General features: G+C 45.3%; 1 protein-coding gene across 2 annotated transcripts in view; it reads left to right on the top strand.

Annotated features, from left to right (window-relative positions):
- Positions 1-13,449: 13,449 nt before the first annotated feature.
- Positions 13,450-20,653, top strand: part of PPM1H (protein phosphatase, Mg2+/Mn2+ dependent 1H) — a 233,048-nt gene continuing 225,844 nt past the window's right edge. For both annotated transcript variants that reach the window (XM_040408372.1, XM_040408363.1), the window contains exon 1: positions 13,450-13,841. In XM_040408372.1, coding sequence (XP_040264306.1) covers positions 13,609-13,841 — 233 coding nt within the window. In that variant the 5' untranslated portion in view covers positions 13,450-13,608. The remainder of the gene's footprint in view (positions 13,842-20,653) is intronic.

A 20,653-nucleotide genomic window follows, 5' to 3' on the forward strand; every position in this document is an offset into this window, starting at 1 on the left:
CCGCTCTTTATCCTGATCTCGAGGCCAAGGTGTTGGAGGCACAGGAGGATGCTCCGGACTCTTGTCCTCCAGGGAAATTGTTTGTTTCCTCCAAAGCCTCCTGACGAACCCAGTGGGTTGGCGAAACGTGCGTTGAGGCATCAGTACACCGGAAGCCTCGGGTCACCTGTCCGATATGTGTAATCTATTTATGTTGTTAGAGCTGCCAATGTCATTATAATGTTATACAGTTTGTGTATCTATGCCCTGCTGTGCGGACCTGTTACTATGCATTCTTGATATTGGGCATTGGTTCCCGTTTTTCAATGGTCTTCACACAATGCAAGATTGTAGGATATTTTTGCTTACAAGTATAGCATTTTTTTCCAATCATGTTTACACTTTGTATTTAACCAGGCTGCATATACACTCACCTAAAGAATTATTAGGAACACCTGTTCTATTTCTCATTAATGCAATTATCAATGTGGGTTTGAAGCACCTCCTGCTAATGCCAACCTGTCTTCTTAGTTTGTATATATAGATTTCTGGAGGTGTATAAACTCCTATTTAAATGTGCCTGTTTTCCATCTACAGGCCACATTTAGGTGCACCTGTGAGGCCTGGGACATATCAGCAAGTCTTGAGTGGGACTCACAGACTCCTCCCTCCTCCCATTGCAAGCATGGCCACATGCTGGACGTAACTGGTGAGTTGTTTGTGAGTCGGCCTTATGCTCCTGTAATTTGCCCACTGGCTCCTGGTATCGCCCATACGGCTCAGGTAGGAGAGTGTAGGGTCCCGGGCTACTTGAGAAACCTTGTCGTGGTGTCCGGGCTTAGACATGTTCTACACCGTAGGACATATTGACTAATCTCTCAATTTTAAAATCAGTTTGAGGATTTAGTGATTCTGCAGAGTGCACCTGTGTTTGTTATTGTTTTGTTATATTGTTATATTAATTATTACATCCGCACTTGTTACCTTGTGTAGGATGTCTATTGTGGTACTTGTGGTTCGCCGCGGGCATCCTCCATTGTATGCATTTTGCTGGGGATTGCCATTAGCAACGGGCCACAAGTGCAGGATTTGCTCCCCTGTATATATGCACAACTGCATGTGGGTTTGAAGCACCTCCTGCTAATGCCAACCTGTCTTCTTAGTTTGTATATATAGATTTCCGGAGGTGTATAAACTCCTATTTAAATGTGCCTGTTTTCCATCTACAGGCCACATTTAGGTGCACCTGTGGGGCCTGGGACATATCAGCAAGTCTTGAGTGGGACTCACAGACTCCTCCCTCCTTCCATTGCAAGCATGGCCACATGCTGGAGGTAACTGGTGAGTTGTTTGTGAGTCGGCCTTATGCTCCTGTAATTTGCCCACTGGCTCCTGGTATCGCCCATACGGCTCAGGTAGGAGAGTGTAGGGTCCCGGGCTACTTGAGAAACCTTGTCGTGGTGTCCGGGCTTAGACATGTTCTACACCGTAGGACATGTTGACTAATCTCTCAATTTTAAAATCAGTTTGAGGATTTAGTGATTCTGCAGAGTGCACCTGTGTTTGTTATTGTTTTGTTATATTGTTATATTAATTATTACATCCGCACTTGTTACCTTGTGTAGGATGTCTATTGTGGTACTTGTGGTTCGCCGCGGGCATCCTCCATTGTATGCATTTTGCTGGGGATTGCCATTAGCAACGGGCCACAAGTGCAGGATTTGCTCCCCTGTATATATGCACAACTGCATGTGGGTTTGAAGCACCTCCTGCTAATGCCAACCTGTCTTCTTAGTTTGTATATATAGATTTCTGGAGGTGTATAAACTCCTATTTAAATGTGCCTGTTTTCCATCTACAGGCCACATTTAGGTGCACCTGTGAGGCCTGGGACATATCAGCAAGTCTTGAGTGGGACTCACAGACTCCTCCCTCCTCCCATTGCAAGCATGGCCACATGCTGGACGTAACTGGTGAGTTGTTTGTGAGTCGGCCTTATGCTCCTGTAATTTGCCCACTGGCTCATGGTATCGCCCATACGGCTCAGGTAGGAGAGTGTAGGGACCCGGGCTACTTGAGAAACCTTGTCGTGGTGTCCGGGCTTAGACATGTTCTACACCGTAGGACATGTTGACTAATCTCTCAATTTTAAAATCAGTTTGAGGATTTAGTGATTCTGCAGAGTGCACCTGTGTTTGTTATTGTTTTGTTATATTGTTATATTAATTATTACATCCGCACTTGTTACCTTGTGTAGGATGTCTATTGTGGTACTTGTGGTTCGCCGCGGGCATCCTCCATTGTATGCATTTTGCTGGGGATTGCCATTAGCAACGGGCCACAAGTGCAGGATTTGCTCCCCTGTATATATGCACAACTGCATGTGGGTTTGAGCACCTCCTGCTAATGCCAACCTGTCTTCTTAGTTTGTATATATAGATTTCTGGAGGTGTATAAACTCCTATTTAAATGTGCCTGTTTTCCATCTACAGACCACATTTAGGTGCACCTGTGGGGCCTGGGACATATCAGCAAGTCTTGAGTGGGACTCACAGACTCCTCCCTCCTCCCATTGCAAGCATGGCCACATGCTGGAGGTAACTGGTGAGTTGTTTGTGAGTCGGCCTTATGCTCCTGTAATTTGCCCACTGGCTCCTGGTATCGCCCATACGGCTCAGGTAGGAGAGTGTAGGGTCCCGGGCTACTTGAGAAACCTTGTCGTGGTGTCCGGGCTTAGACATGTTCTACACCGTAGGACATGTTGACTAATCTCTCAATTTTAAAATCAGTTTGAGGATTTAGTGATTCTGCAGAGTGCACCTGTGTTTGTTATTGTTTTGTTATATTGTTATATTAATTATTACATCCGCACTTGTTACCTTGTGTAGGATGTCTATTGTGGTACTTGTGGTTCGCCGCGGGCATCCTCCATTGTATGCATTTTGCTGGGGATTGCCATTAGCAACGGGCCACAAGTGCAGGATTTGCTCCCCTGTATATATGCACAACTGCATGTGGGTTTGAGCACCTCCTGCTAATGCCAACCTGTCTTCTCAGTTTGTATATATAGATTCCTGGAGGTGTATAAACTCCTATTTAAATGTGCCTGTTTTCCATCTACAGGCCACATTTAGGTGCACCTGTGAGGCCTGGGACATATCAGCAAGTCTTGAGTGGGACTCACAGACTCCTCCCTCCTACCATTGCAAGCATGGCCACATGATGGAGGTAACTGGTGAGTTGTTTGTGAGTCGGCCTTATGCTCCTGTAATTTGCCCACTGGCTCCTGGTATCGCCCATACGGCTCAGGTAGGAGAGTGTAGGGTCTCGGGCTACTTGAGAAACCTTGTCGTGGTGTCCGGGCTTAGACATGTTCTACACCGTAGGACATGTTGACTAATCTCTCAATTTTAAAATCAGTTTGAGGATTTAGTGATTCTGCAGAGTGCACCTGTGTTTGTTATTGTTTTGTTATATTGGCCCTCCAAAGTACCAGATGATTCTTTGATGGGAGCAGGTTCTGATACCATGGTGGGCCCCAAAGGTCAGGGAGAAAAAAACATTTGTAACTGGCTTTGGAGCCAATAACTTGCCACTAGGGTCTATTTCTTTAAATCAAAACCTGTTAGACTTTATTGATGATGTGGAGGTTGGACCTCAAGAATAATTTCCTTTGGTAGGCTCAAGGAACCCCAGTCTATCTTTCTCTTATCTATCATCTCATATCTTTCTTTCTATCTATCTATATCTATTTATTTCATTTCTAACTATCTATCTATTATCTATCTATCTTTATATCTATTTATCTATGCATCTATCCATCTATATAGCTCATATCTATTTATGTATCTCATATCTGTCTATTTATCTATGCATCTATCTCATCTAACTATCTATTCATCTATCTATCTATCACCCAAAAATGTATTCACCCAGTGTATCCTATGAGTATGGAGTCAGCTGGAGAACCCCTGTAGATACCTGCTGTAACCACTGACCACGCAGGTTGCCCATCTGTGAAAGAATGGCCAGCCCCAATAGTGTTTGGTGTTCGTATATAAGGCCATGATTGTGGTGTCATGGAATGCTGTAAATGTCATGTGCTCATTTGCATATGTAGCCAATCTATTGCATTCTAAACTGTGGAAAACCACTTTAACACCCTCCGAGACTGAGTTTCCCACTCATCGGATCCTGTGGACGCAATGTGAAAAGAGCATAAGATTAGCTATTAGATACTATATGGGCATCTGTAATAGAGTGGCCTGACAGTGCCTGTCAGTATCTGTCTATCTATAGATCTATCTATCCCATACCTTTCAGTCTAATATCTACTTATCTATTCATGAATATATCTAATATCTATCTATCTATCTATCTATCTATTTATCTAATACAAAAGAGAATTAAACCAGCACATCCAATCAATGTGAGGGGTTCAGGTGCAAGCTACCATGTCTGCAATGGAAAAGCAAACAAATCCTTAAATTCAGGACCTGACTTGGGCAAGGTTAACCACAACTGTATTTACAAATGCCTATAAGGGCAATAGAAACCTATCTTGGCCCAAGTGCAAACTAATACTTCACTTTTATTAATTTAATCATTAAAAAGTGTCACTGGTAAGTGTGATTCACATGTGATGGGACACAGACAAACAAACAGAATAACCTACTAAGGTATTAAAAACACAGTCAAAAGCCCACTGTGAGAGATCTCTCACAGTGGGCTTTTGACTGTGTTTTTAATACCTTAGTAGGTTATTCTGTTTGTTTGTCTGTGTCCCATCACATGTGAATCACACTTACCAGTGACACTTTTTAATGATTAAATTAATAAAAGTGAAGTATTAGTTTGCACTTGGGCCAAGATAGGTTTCTATTGCCCTTATAGGCATTTGTAAATACGGAAAAGCAAACAAAGACTAAAAGTAGAACTACACTGCTCTATGCACAAAGACACATTCAAACTTTGGAAACAAGAAGTAAAGTAAAAGTAAATTGCATTACCGCTATACTTACTATATGAAAATTAGGTGCTCTTTGTGCACCTTTGTACGCATTTCCTTCTTCCCCGTGCAGTGGCATCCAGAAGTGATGGCGTGTGATCACCTTTAGCGCCAAATAGTAAGTCACACCTGACTTTCATTATACCCCGCCTCTTACCCTATATAAGATTCATCCTTAGCCATTGTTCTCAGTACCCCCTGAAGAAGCCGTGGGGTGAAACGTGTTGAGGAGCGCAGCATGCTGTATGTCTTGACTTACTTGAGAGGCTGGTAACTTTATATGGAGTAGATCTGACCATAGTGTTTTCATTTTATATTTCGTCCCCTTCAGGCTGCGTTCACACTTCAATTATTTGGTCAGTTATTTCGATTAGTTATTGTGAGCGAAAAGCAGTAGTGAGATCGAGTGTAATTATTTGATTTCCTCCTGTTCTGTGTCTTTGACCCACATCTGGCTTTGGCTCACAATAACTGATGGAAATAACTGATGACATAACTTAAGTGTGAACTCATCCTCAACAATGATAATATAATCTATTAGTAATAAATCCGGTAGATTGTATGGATATGGAAGTTACCTATACATAGTAATCAAGTTTATTATATGATATACTATTACTCGGTTTATATATATTATAATTACTGGTATGGAACATATTGCTGCATCATACCATTAATCCTATATCATTGTTGATGAATTTATGAAATACTATTTATAATATACTGTTTATAGGTGGTGCTATTCCCATTTATACTATATATGATTTATACTATAGTAAACATATGCACAGTATGCGGTCCCCTCTGACACTGTATTTAACGGGTTTTAACGGGTTAACAATTAAGTATTATAATATATAAATGATTTTAAGCATTATTTATATCTTTTTTTTTTTATTTCCATATCGAGAGAATATATAGGTGTAGAGTAAGGCTACATGCTCACAAACGTTAAAAAAGGCTGCGTGACAGCCGTTAAGGTAACAGCTGTCACACAGCCATTTTTAGCATCAATTAAAGTCTTTGGGCCTATTTACATGCCCATTTTTTAATGGCCAGTGAATAGCGGTCATCAAAAAATAAGACATGTCCGATTTCATGGCCAGATGGACCCCAATGAAATCAATGGGAGTGTTTTTTAATGGCTGCTTAGACATGAGTACACTGTCTAACGACCATTAAAATAGTACACTAGTTCAATATGGCCCTTTCTGGTGATGTCATCACACTGGGCGCAGGTCCTTTGGCAGGTCCTTCACAATCAAGAGAGGAGCTACTGCCTCTGCGCAAAATTACAGCCTAAAACCACTGTGGGGGACATTATGGGCCACTATGGGGGACATTAGTACCACTGGGGCCACTATGGTGGACATTATTACTGCTGGGGTCACTATAGGGGACATTATTACTGCTGGGCGCCATTATGGGGGACATTATTACTGCTGGGTGCCATTATAGGGGACATTATTACTGATGGGGGCCATTATGAGGGACCATTATTACATATGTGGGCCACTATGGGGGACATTATTACAACTGTGGGCCATTATGGGAGACATTATGTATACTGCAGAAGTTGGGGCTTTCTTTGAAAAGCCAATGAAATTAATCCATTTTTAACGGCCATGAAAAACTAATGGAAAATGCCATTCAAAATGGACAGACAGAAAGAAAATGGATGCACACATGGTTAAAAAATGGCCATGAAAAACTTGCAGTGTGTCCATTTTTAACGGCCTGCATGTAGCCTAAACGTATCAGCACACAGTCTCTATGCACAAAGACTCATGCAAACTTTAGAAACATGAATACAAGTAAAGAAATATACTTACTATATGAAAATTAGAAGCTCTTTGAGCACATTTTTGATCAAAATTGTGTCGGGCCCATCTACCAGCGACAAGGTGGCTTCCAATATATGGGACCTACACTAACTTCTCTTTTGCATTGTATATTTGGGGGATTGGCTTTCCCCATTTAGACCATGCATTCCCACCCATCTGCCCAGGGCTTCTAACCAGGGCCGGCCCGACACAGAGGCTGGGGAGGCTCCAGGCTCAGGGAGCAGGCCAGCTCCCCAGCATCTGGGCGGCAGGCAGGCCACTGACCACATCGCTGCTGCTGCCCCGCCTGCCTGCCGGCCGCGCTGGAGGACGGAGGGAGTAGTGAGCACTTGGCACTGACTTACGCGCTCCCTCCCCGCTCCGCCTCCTGGCTCGGCCGCTCCGCTGCTCTGGTCTCTGCTCAGTCGCTTGCCTGACTGGCTGCGTACAGTGCGCACTTTGATCTGACGCGCTGTACGCAGTCAGGTCACATGTGCGCCCTCTGGAGACCAGGAGCAGCGCGGGCAGCAGCACAGCACTGTGTCAAGTCCCAGCCCAGGCCCCAGCAGGGATAGAGTGTGAGAGTCTGCCCTGAAGTGAAGTAAGATAGTTCTTAAATAAAGATAATATTCTTTTCCGTCTGATCTGAGGTCTGATGGGGTTCTGGATGGGGTAAAATTACAAGGAACGCCCGCAGGGTGGGGGGGGGGGGGGCGCACTTGAGAAGCTCAGCCTCTGCTGGTGGTGGACCTTGTCCCAGCCCTGCTTCTAACTACAGCATAAGACAGCTGGATTCTACATTGCCCAGGAGTTTGTTAGTGCAGGCCCCGTCTGTGGATGCCACGTTGTCGTTGGTAGATGGGCCCGACACAATTTTCATTAAAAATGTGCGCAAAGAGAATCTAATTTTCATATAGAAAGTATAGCAGTAATGCAATTTACATTTATTCATGTTTTCAATGTTTGCATGTTTCTTTGTGCAACACAGTGTGCTGCTACTTGTAGTTCTTGTTCAGTTTTATCTAATCCATGCCCAATAATAAACCTGCCAGTGTGTCCTGTGAGAATCGAGGAGGCTGGAGAACCTCTCTACATACCTACTGTAGCTTCTGACCACACAGGTCACCTACCTGCAAAGGAGAGAGCAAGCGTAGTATCTGGTATTTTTTTTATAAAAGGGCCATCATTGTGTTGTCATTGAATGCTGTGATATCATGTTCACATTAGCAAATGCAGCTGCCAATTTGCTGTCTTTTAAACTGTGAAAAGAGCCCAAGATAAGCTATTAGCTGCTAGATGGGCATCTGTAATACATTTGCCGTACAGTGCACCTCATATCTATCTATCTATCTATCTATCTATCTCATATATATCTCATATCTATCTATCTACCTCATATCTGCCTATCTATCTCTACAATCTATCAATCTAGGAGGGGATGTCTGCACCTTGACAGGCCTAAGAGATAAGTAGATATGATTGTTTATATTGTGTGTGTACTAGGCATAATGTGAATCCCTCAGAAGAAGCGACTGCGAAACTGTGTTTGGGCAGCTATTCTCGGAACTCCCATAGTAGTGAATGGAGTAGTGAATGTACGCCCTCCTTCACTTTGGGTGGCCTATACTGGAGACTTGAGCAGGCACCTATCTGACTTTTATGGCATTTCCTAACGATATCAAAGTCTAAGATGAGACAACCCCTTAAATGGCACATATAATAGCAGCAGCATTGTTCTCCTCTTGTCTGTTCCTCGCATAGTTGTCTACAAGATTCTTCTCATGCATCTCCCATACTCTGGAACTCGTTCTCCCCCAACATCCAAACCTTCAAAAGCAATCTGTAAAGCCACCTCTTCAGGAAAGCCTACCACCTGAAATAAGCATGGTGCCACCACACAGCCAGATGAGCAGCTTCCACCCTCACCTACTGTGTTCCTCCCCCTTCCCTTGTATATTAACCTTCATTCCTGATAATTTGCTCGACAATTGTCCAATCCAAGAAACCTGTTTCAGTATAATACTTTGGTTCTCATCATACAGTTCACAATACACTAAGAAGCCCATTTTACGGCAGGTTTCAGTAAGCACATGCTGAGATCCATACTGCCAATGCGTCAATATACTGTCCATTTATCAGCTTCAGGAAATAATGAAAGGGTCATTCATCTAGTGATATTTACCAGTACAGTATTAGGTATTTGTGCTTCCCCAGGCAATGACCCAACACCACTTACAGTGACTAAAGAGGGGAAATCGTGTTATTTTCAACAGCTACCAGATTCTACAATGGAAAAGGGAAAGTGTCATCAGAAAATGACCTACTGTTAAAATCACATTCGTACGTTAAACAGATTTTTTTCGAATTTGCTTTGACTTAAAAAAAAAAAAAGGTTATTATCTACTGTATATTAAAATGGTTTATAATCCTGGAATTTTCACACTGGCCACTAGGCCTAAAATATGTTAAAGGGCTTATCCAGGAATTACTATTGATGACCTATCCTCTGGATAGGTCATCAATATCAAATGGGCAGGGGCCGGATTCCCAATACCTCTGCCGATCAGCTGTTAGAAGAGGCTGGGTAATCCGTAAGTGCCGGGGCCTCTTCCTAGGCCATGTGATGTCACCGTGCACCAGTCACATGGCCTAGTTGCAACCAGGGCCGGCACCACCAGTAAGGCGACTTAGGCAGTCGCCTAGGGCGCCATCTAGCAGGGGGCGCCCTTTTGCGGTGTAAAAAAAAAAAAAAAAAGTTGGTTATATAAGTTCGGGCGGCCGGCCGGCGCCGCCCCTCATGCTCTCAAGAATCTCCGGCTCAGTGCTGCGCAGCCTGCTGTGTCTGCCCTGTGCTACTGCTGTTGTTAGTGTAGCGTGGCCGAGCGCTGTTCGGTCCGCGGTACAGGAGCTTTTGTTTCCTGTACCTAGCCGGACTGACAGGAAGTGCTCACTTAGTGTGCACTTCCTTTCAGTCCGGCCGGGTACAAGAAACAAATGCTCCTGTACCGCGGACCGAACAGCGCTCGGCCACGCTACACTAGAGGTGACCAAGGGGAGGGGGGGGGGGTGTAAAATGAGTGACAAGGGGGGGGGGGGTGTAAAATGAGTGACAAGGGGGGGGTGTAAAATGAGTGACAAGGGGGGGGGGTAAAATGAGTGACAAGGGGGGGTGTAAAATGAGTGACAAGGGGGGGGGGGAGTGTAAAATGAGTGACAAGGGGGGGGTGTAAAATGAGTGACAAGGGGGGGGTGTAAAATGAGTGACAAGGGGGGGGTGTAAAATGAGTGACAAGGGGGGGGTGTAAAATGAGTGACAAGGGGGGGTGCAAAATGAGTGACAAGGGGGGGGTGTAAAATGAGTGACAAGGGGGGGGGTAAAATGAGTGACAAGGGGGGGTGTAAAATGAGTGACAAGGGGGGGTGTAAAATGAGTGACAAGGGGGGGGGTGTAAAATGAGTGACAAGGGGGGGTGTAAAATGAGTGACAAGGGGGGGTGTAAAATGAGTGACAAGGGGGGGGTGTAAAATGAGAGTGAGGGGGGATTGGGTGTAAAATGAGAGTGAGGGGGGATGGGGTGTAAAATGAGAGTGAGGGGGGATGGGGTGTAAAATGAGAGGGACGAGGGTGGGTGGGGTGTAAAATGAGAGGGACGAGGGGGGGTGGGGTGTAAAATGAGAGGGACGAGGGGGGGTGGGGTGTAAAATGAGAGGGACGAGGGGGGGGTGGGGTGTAAAATGAGAGGGACGAGGGGGGGTGGGGTGTAAAATGAGAGTGACGAGGGGGGGTGGGGTGTAAAATGAGAGTGACGAGGGGGGGTGGGGTGTAAAATGAGAGTGACGAGGGAGGAGGGGGTGTAAAATGAGAGTGACAAGGGGGGGGTAAAATGAGAGTGACAAGGAGGGGGGATAAAATGAGAGTGACAAGGGGAGGGGGTAAAATGAGAGTGACAAGGGGGGGTGTAAAATGAGAGTGACAAGGGAGGGGGGGTGTAAAATGAGAGTGACAAGGGGGGGTGTAAAATGAGAGTGACAAGGGGGGGGGGGTAGAATGAGAGTGACAGGGGGGGTAGAATGAGAGTGACTAGGAGGGGGGAGGGGAGAGTGACAAGGGAGTCCCCAGAGCCAGACTGAATCCAGAGACCTGATCATCTTATTGTCCTGGTGGTAAGTAGACAATGCAATATGTTTATTATGTAATTGTTTAGTTATTAATACTACATTGGAAACTAATTTACCTCACATTTAGGGTCCATTCACACATCCGTGTGTGTTTTGCGGATCCACAAAACACGGACAGCGGCAATGTGCGTTCCACATTTTGCGGACCGCACATTGCCGGCACTAAGAGAATATGCCTATTCTTGTCCGCTATTGCGGACAAGAATAGGACATGTTCTATTTTTTTCAGGATCGGAATTGAGGATCCGGGTCCGCAATTCCGTTCTGCAAAAAGGGACAGCTACAAGAAGCTAGATTAACCGTAAGGGAAACATAGCAGTTCTTTTAATTTAAAAGCTGAGAAAGGGGTGGAACATATGTGATGTCATGATATGGGCAGATCATCTGATAAGGGGGGGGGGGGGGGCGGCAATTTTTATCTTGCCTAGGGCGGCAAAAACCCTTGCACCGGCCCTGGTTGCAGCGCAGCTCTGAGGATAGGTCCTTATTTTCTTTAGCCGGATAACCCCTTTAAGACTTCCTGTCTTTTGAGAGCAGCTACTGTACTTGGGCCAAAGACACAATGGGCTGACTCATTGGGAGGTTTTCTAGGCATGCTCTGTGACCTGTGTATAGGTCAGGAGGGAGTAGATAAGCTGTAATATCACCTAATGAGAATGGTGGATCCTGTGTTATCCATATAGAGGTGTTACTTCTCATTGTAATTCTGTCTGTGGTGATAATGGTAATAGCTACTGAAAAGTTAGCTAGTTTCACACTTGCGTTAAGACTAGGGTTCATACCGAACTTTGCGAGTTCAGGTACCCGGACCCGAACCCAGACTTTTTCACTGAAGTTCGGGTTTGGTGTTCGGGTGATTTTATTATTTTCCATTATAACATGGTTATAACAGAAAATAGCATTCTTAAGACAGAATGCTAAATAAAATGGCCATTGAGGGGTTAAAAATAATTTAAAAAAACCTCACCTCATCCACTTGATCGCGCAGCCAGTATTCTCTTCTCTCTTCAGGACCTGCGATGACATCACCGCGCTCACCACGTGCTTAGAGCGGTGACATCATCGCAGGTCCTGCTGAATGAAGATAAAAGGACCTGCGGTGATGTCACCGTGCTCACCACGTGGTGAAGTCATCGCAGGTCCTTTTGCAGGCCCTGCAGAAAGAAGAGGATACTGGCTGCGCGATCAAGTGATGAGGTGAGTTTTTTTTTTAACCCCTCAATGGCCATTTCAATTAGTATTCTGTCTTAAGAATGCTATTTTCTGTTATAACTGAAAATAATAAAGTGAAGTTCGAACCCGAACTTTGACCTGAAGTTTGGCCGAACCAGAACTTCTACGGGTTCGTTCATCCCTAGTTAAGACATCTCCGACAAGCACCCGGCACCCCATTCACTCTAATGGGGACCTGCGGAGACACACATGATGAGATCCTCGGCACACGAATTTGCCAGGTCGCCGGATCTCCGCAGGTCCCCATTTATAGTGAATGGGTCCGGACGCCGATGCGGTAGCTTCCAGCAATACCGGAATGCAGAGAGATCCGGCAGCTAACACGGCAGTGTGAAACAAGCCTTACAGAACAGGAAATCATGACCTGTTATTAGATCTAGTAGCCAGTGCAAAAGTTACCAGAATATATACATTTTTATTTTAAAAAAAATATGTTTCACATAAAAATGTGATTTAAAAGAACAGGTCACGTTCTGATGACACATTCCCTTTCAAAAGGCTGGAAACAAAGCCATAAAGCGCCCCTATTTTTAAACCATCAGCCTCTGCACATAGAGGCATTTTATATTTTTTGTTACACCCCCGTTGGTTCTTTGGGTGAATTCACACACAGATTTGTGAAGACATTTCGGCTACAGTCCGGTTCATCTGAATAGCGCCTGTGAAAATCCAGGGGCTTGCCCCATTCATCTGAAGGGGGGAGGTTTCCAGTTGCTGAACTGTGCGATGTCATGGCCATGTTTGATGGAGAAAATTCTAAGACAACTCCTGTATTTCGGCCTATTATTATTTTTTATTTAAAAAACACTGCAGCCAGATGTTACAGCGGGTAACTGGCGAGACGGATTCAATACTAGAAATTCTATGGGCTATGGAAAGCCTATCTCGCCTCCTGTTCTGCCATACGTGAGCGATCGGCGACCCTTACCGATGAGCAAAACCTTTGATCTTTCTCTAGGACTACGACTCTCAGCATGCACAGTTCCCTGGCTTATAGGAGTGAATGGGGCATGCTGGGAGTTGTAGTCTCACAACAGCTGGCGTGCCAGAGGTTTATGATATATCCTTATATATGGTTTTATTTTTATATGCCCACAAAAGGAAACCCATTGCGTTATGATGTAGCCTCCTGGGAGCACAGATGCCACCTACTCCAAGGCTGAGTCCTCCTCCCAGCACCGGAGCCGGTCACGTGACGGGGAGCGGGTCACATGACCAGAGGTTTAGCCGTGACATCGCGGAGTGCTGGGAACCTGCAGAGCTGGCGCTCCAGTCCCTCGGCTTATTTGCTTCTCAGGTGGTAGCTGGCAGGCCGATCCATGCAGAGCCCCGTGCCCGCTGCCGCTCATTGCTTCATGCTGCCCCCGCCAGCCTGCCGCCTGTAATATGCTCACTCGGATGAAATCCGCCGTGGCCAATTTCATGGGAGGAATCATGGCTGGCAGCGCCGGATCTGATCATGCCAACGGCTCGGAGTTGCCTATGAGGTTTCCTTATGTCAGACCTGAGTTCCTGGGACTGTCGCAGGACGAGATCGAGTGTTCGGCCGACCATATCGCCAGACCGATTCTCATCCTGAAGGAGACCAAGAGGCTGCCGTGGAGCACGGGCTACGCAGAGTGAGTGCACACTTGTCCCTGAGCTGTCACCTTCATTCTCCCATAGGACGTGTCGGCTGTCAGATCTGATGGGCTCCGGGCGATGCATCATACCTTGTGTTCTCCTTTCCATACTCCTCTGGCACTCCAGCTGCTGCACAACTACAACTCCCAGCATGCACACCTGTTCTCTAAAGCCCTATAGGAATAAATGGAGCTTGCTGGGAGTTGTAGTGTCACACCAGCCGCAGTGCTGTAGTGCAACTACTGCAAATGAAAAGTTATCCACAGCAACCATTCAGAATCCAGATGTCATTTCCCCCACAGCGCTTTTCAGAATGAAAGGAGCAATATGATTGGCTTCCAATGACATCTCCTATTTTGCCAGCTGTTTAGCCAACCTGTCGCCCCTTTCCTGTCATGTCTGTTTTTGGGAACAAGTGTATTCTCCATGAAATCAGTGACCTCATTTCTTAGTACTTTGACCTGTGTTGTTCCTTTATTATTCCTCCTGGAAATGTATGGATGCACTGACAACTTAGTGTTACCATTCCCCTACATAATCTGATTGAACAGTCAGAGAGCGTAGACCATAGAGACACCCCCCCCCCCCCCCCCCAATGGTAACTTCTGATTGTGTCAATTTAATCACAGATTTCTAGGAGGAATAACACAACACACAGGCCTAGATTTACTAATCCTGTACATGGCGTAAGCTCAGAACTAGATTTCTCAGAGAGCCCCCCTCCTGGATGATAGACGTGGTTCTCTGACTACCAGCTACTGCCAATCTATAGGAAAAGACATGGGTGGCACATCCTCATGCCATGCATTGATCTATAAACATGTCCATTCAAGTGGGTCCCTGCTATAATTTGGCTCAGAACCACATGGTGACCACTGCCACACACCTCCAGTCGGTGAGACCCAGCAGCCCAACAGCACCCCCCACAGCCACCGTGCAGCACTGTCCCATGTGAACTGCTCTCAGGAGCTCACCTTTCATATGGAAACTAAACTAAGAGCGAGTAGTGAGAGGCCTATGTATTTTGATGAAAACCGCAAATTTATAAATGATGCTAAGACTGCATGGCATGTGGATATGCGCCCCATTGGCATCTATACCAACTATCAGTCGGCTTACTTTGAGACTGATGTTTACTCTAGAATTGTGGCATAATTATGGAGCAAAACGGGGCACCTCTTTCCCATAAAGCTCCACCCCTTTCTGCCAAGCCCCACCTCCTCGTCAAGCATGGCGGAACAAAGTTTAGAAACCGGGTTTAGTTTTACAACAGCTGGAGGGCCGCAGGCTGAGCATGCCTTCTGTAGGCTGTGAAGGCATGCTGGGAATTGTAGTTTTGCAACAGCTGGAGGGCCACAAATTGGGCATCCCTGGCCTAGATGCTTCATTTTGCACCACTTTTTGGCGCCAACACATTAGTAAATCTGGCCAAAGTTCGAAGAACAGGTGCTCCTGAAATGTTATTTTATGAAGAAACATTAATAAATCATTATTAGTATTCTGCTAAAGGCCTACATCACGCATTTCCATACTGTAGGATAATATCGCTAATAATAGCTATACCATAGCGCTAGGGGGTGGCTATCAGCGGCTTCCTTGCAATGGTTTGGGGGTTTTCATTATGCCCTGCAGAACCGAAACCTTACTTCTTTGTGAGCTCTGTCCCAGGCAGGCGACTGCTTGTAGACCTGCAGGTAAGTGGTCTCAGGAATTGACCTAATAAGCACATAAAGGGGTGATCCCATGAAATGAATAGGGCATTGCAACTGAAGTATTATTGCAATGTACATGCAATAGTAATATCGTTTTTATTTTTGTTTATGTAGATTTTCCTCTCTGTAATGTCCCCTGCTGTAAGTGTTCTCAGCTGTGGGGTGGTCCCCGGGGTGGACCTGTCACCTCTTCTGCCATGTCTCTTGTAGGAACTACTTGTATCCCCCATGTAATAACACTTCTGGAGCATCTGGTATGATACAAGGTTGTACCATTCCTTTATTATTTCTACTGGAAGTTTATGAATGAATTGGTAGCAGCTTGATGTAAAGGTACAGATGGGTGTTACCAGTTGGGGGTGTGTCTCTGCACAGTCTGACACCAGCAGCACTGATTGGACAGAGTCAGACTCGCCCACAACTGGTAACACCCAGCAGTGCCTTTACTGCCGACTGCTGGATATTTACTTGTAAACTTCTAGCAGGAATAATACAGGAATGGCACAGAACAGGTACGGATATTTCGATTATACCTTATCCCTGCATAGGATCCATTCCTGGTTTTGACTCGCAATCACTGATGGAAATCACTGATCAAACACTGAAGTGTTAACTAGGCCTAAGGCCTCATGCACACAACTGTATTTATTTTGCGGTTCTCAAAAAACGGATCCTCTAAAAATTTGGATGACGTCTGTGTGCATTCGGTATTTTGCGGAACGGAACAGCTGGCCCCTCATAGAACAGTACTATCCTTGTCAGTAATGTGGACAATAATAGGACATGTTCTTTTTTTTTTGCGGAACGGAAATATGGACATATGGAAACGGAATGCACATGGATTAACTTCAGTTTTTTTTTTGCGGACCCATTGAAATGAATGGTTCCGTATACGGTCTGCAAGAAAAACAGACCGGACACGGAAAGAAAATACGTTCATGTGCATGAGGCCTGACTGGAACAAAAAACTAGATAGTATTTGATTGGATTTGCATTGGATGCTGTAGATTGGACCTAGTTTTCCTCTAGAACAGGGGTGGGGAACCTTTTTGCTGTCGAGGGCCATTTGGATATATGTAACATCGTTCGCGGGTCATACAAAATGTACAACTTAAAGGGTTTCTACCACCAGAAATACTGTTATGTAGTGCTGACAGTAGCGATGCGCCAATGTCAGCACTACATAACAGTGTGTTTTTTACCTTTCTCCCTGCAGCCGTTCTGATAAAATAAGCACTTTTATAATATGAAATTATCAGAACGGCTGCAGGGAGAAATGTAAAAAACATACTGTTATGTAGTGCTGACATTAGCGCATCTGGTGGTAGAAACCCTTTAAAAATTAGACTGCTATAATTAGATCAGCCTCAGATCAGACCCCCCATTCTCCATCAGACTCAGATCAGACCCAATTAGCTTCAGTTCAGAGCCCCCATCAGACTCAGATCAGACCCCCAGATCAGATCTAATCAGTCTCAGATCGGATTCCCAAGCGCCAATCATCCTTAAATTGGAACCCACAGATCAGATCTGATCAGTCTCAGATCGGACCCCCCAGCCTCAATGAGCCATAGATTGGACACCCCCTCCCCAACCCTCCAGACCCCATCAGACCTCAGATCAGATGTTACAAAAATAAAACTAAACTTACCTATCCTGCTTCAGGTGGTGCTGCGGATCCAGGACTCCCTGCATCGCTTCTTCTGGGTCCTGCTGTGTACTGTGACCTGACGGCGCACAGCTTCTGGTCATAGCGCGCTTAAAGGGAACCTGTCATCACCTTTATGCTGCCCACACTAACGGCAGAATAACGTAGAGACAAGTGAGTTTATTTCAGGGGTCGGTCATTTATAAGATAAAAGTAAGTGGTTGCCGAGAACCAACATCACAATCATTGTAGACTGGGCCTGGAGAAGAGTCCCGGCCACCTGAGAAGAGTCATGGTCATTCATGAATTCCTGCTCTCCTGCCCACCTGCTGATGACTGACAGTCTTCTACATAGTTTTCTCCCTTTCTCTCTAGGAGAGAACTGCCAATCATCAGCAGGAGAGCAGGAGATTATGGATAACCATGACTCTTCTCAGGTAGATTTGACTCTTTTCAAGGCCTGAGCTGTAATGATTATGATGCTGGTTCTCAGCAACCACTTACTTTTAGCTCACGAGTGACCCACCGCTGAAATCAGCATTTCTGTCACTATTTTATACTGCCCTCAGTGAGGTCAGCATAAAGTTGATGACAGGTTCCGTTTAAGTGCACTACCTCCAGACACTCTAACAGACCCCGCTCTGTGTCCTATGTCAGGACGCAGCATGGGTCCCTGAAGAAGACCAGGGAAGGTGAGTACAGCCAGTGCAGCGCACTCCCTTTCACTTGCCTCTCTAATGCTAATGACCACTTCTATTAGGAAGCGGTCATTAACATTCAGACTATAAGACACACTGGCACTTTTCCTCCAATCTTGGGGGAAAAAATGGTCTTATAGTCCCTATGGCAGGGAGCTGGGGGCCATATGAAATGATTCCGCGGGCCAGAGTTTCCTCTCTTCTGCTCTAGAAGCACTGTATCAGTCCATAATACAGTGTTCCGTATTGAGGACCATATTATTATTTTTTTTTTTTTCCCTCATCACAGGGATACAGTTGAATACTGCAGTGAGGCACAAGAGCCCGTTTCTCCCTGCCCTGCACCCTCCTAAATTACAGTCCACTGTAGGTCAGTACCTTATGAGTGGGTAGACCTGCCCGCTGGGCCACAGGCAGTTCAGGCAGCAGATTAAAGCGGCCTGTGTCTGGTACACTTAATTTTGGGACACTAATGGGTAGCACTAATGCGAATTAGGGCACTCAGAGGGGCGCATTATTGCCATTAGTGTCGCTATTGGGCACTGTTACTTATGGGGACATTATGGAGAGCACTAATTGGCGCATCATGGGCAGAATTATTACTATTCGTGGGACTTTTGGAGGTGCACTATTGAAGGCATTCTGGTTGCACAGTTACTTCTGGATAAATTGTTTTGGGGCACTATTACTATTGGGGGCACTCTGCTTCTTACATTTTTTTTTGGAAGCACTACCCGGGCACTACTATTTTTTGAGAGGTGTGAGGGGTACTGTTTGCTTGGCACAATTATCTTTTAGGACATGCTTTGTGGCACTAATTACTGTAGGAGGCATATTCTGTGTGGTACTATCTATCTGGCAGTAATATTTATACAGTGCAGTATTTATGGACAGCGGGTAGCACAGCAGGCACATTATTGGGGGTGACATTATTAGGGCACCAGGATGGGGAGCTTATGCTGAGAAGATGGTGAGGAGAATGGAAACCTAGACGAGTGACAACAGAAAAAGACCTCATGGTCCCTTTAGTCTGCCCTTGTATTTCCTTCTTATCTTAGGATACATATCCACTCACCTAAAGAATTATTAGGAACACCTGTTCTATTTCTCATTAATGCAATTATCTAGTCAACCAATCACATGGCAGTTGCTTCAATGCATTTAGGGGGGTGGTCCTGGTCAAGACAATCTCCTGAACTCCAAACTGAATGTCAGAATGGGAAAGAAAGGTGATTTAAGCAATTTTGAGCGTGGCATGGTTGTTGGTGCCAGACGGGCCGGTCTGAGTATTTCACAATCTGCTCAGTTACTGGGATTTTCACGCACAGCCATTTCTAGGGTTTACAAAGAATGGTGTGAAAAGGGAAAAACATCCAGTATGCAGCAGTCCTGTGGGCAAAAATGCCTTGTGGATGCTAGAGGTCAGAGGAGAATGGGCCGACAGATTCAAGCTGATAGAAGAGCAACGTTGACTGAAATAACCACTCGTTACAACCGAGGTATGCAGCAAAGCATTTGTGAAGCCACAACACGCACAACCTTGAGGCGGATGGGCTACAACAGCAGAAGACCCCACCGGGTACCACTCATCTCCACTACAAATAGGAAAAAGAGGCTACAATTTACACAAGCTCACCAAAATTGGACTGTTGAAGACTGGAAAAATGTTGCCTGGTCTGATGAGTCTCGATTTCTGTTGAGACATTCAAATGGTAGAGTCCGAATTTGGCGTAAACAGAATGAGAACATGTATCCATCATGCCTTATTACCACTGTGCAGGCTGGTGGTGGTGGTGTAATGGTGTAGGGGATGTTTTCTGGGCACACTTTAGGCCCCTTAGTGCCAATTGGGCATCGTTTAAATGCCACGGGCTACCTGAGCATTGTTTCTGACCATGTCCATCCCTTCATGACCACCATGTATCCATCCTCTGATGGCTACTTCCAGCAGGATAATGCACCATGTCACAAAGCTCGAATCATTTCAAATTGGTTTCTTGAACATGACAATGAGTTCACTGTACTAAAATGGCCCCCACAGTCACCAGATCTCAACCCAATAGAGCATCTTTGGGATGTGGTGGAACGGGAGCTTCGTGCCCTGGATGTGCATCCCTCAAATCTCCATCAACTGCAAGATGCTATCCTATCAATATGGGCCAACATTTCTAAAGAATGCTATCAGCACCTTGTTGAATCAATGCCACATAGAATTAAGGCAGTTCTGAAGGCAAAAGGGGTTCCAACACCGTATTAGTATGGTGTTCCTAATAATTCTTTAGGTGAGTGTATGTGTATCCCAGGTATGTGTGATTTCACTTACTGGTCATTTTCCAACCACATCTGCTGGGAGTTTATGCCACACTTCAAGAGCCATGGTGGGAGTGTAAAAAGCTTTATTTTTATTTATTTGTCAGGGCGGGGGAGGTCATGGAAATTTGATTCAAGATGTATACATTGATGCATGTGCCTTTTTTTAAAGGGGTACTCTGGTTTAGCAATTTTCAGCATTAATTGACAGGAGACACATTCCAATCCGCAAAATGCGGAACACACGTGGTCGGTATCTGTGTTTTCTTGCGCACCATCTTGGTCACGTGACATTTTCCACCGCTTTGGTTCCTTATCCCGATGACCTCATGTCTACATTTGAGGTGCGGCAAGGCTTGTAAGGCCTTGCCTCTGAGGGCGGTGTTCTGCTCGTTTTCCTGGAACCTGCCCTTTAGACATGATGTCAGCAATGATGCCGT

The sequence above is a fragment of the Bufo bufo genome, chromosome 1 (assembly GCF_905171765.1).
Source record: "Bufo bufo chromosome 1, aBufBuf1.1, whole genome shotgun sequence".
NCBI classification, from domain to species: domain Eukaryota; kingdom Metazoa; phylum Chordata; class Amphibia; order Anura; family Bufonidae; genus Bufo; species Bufo bufo.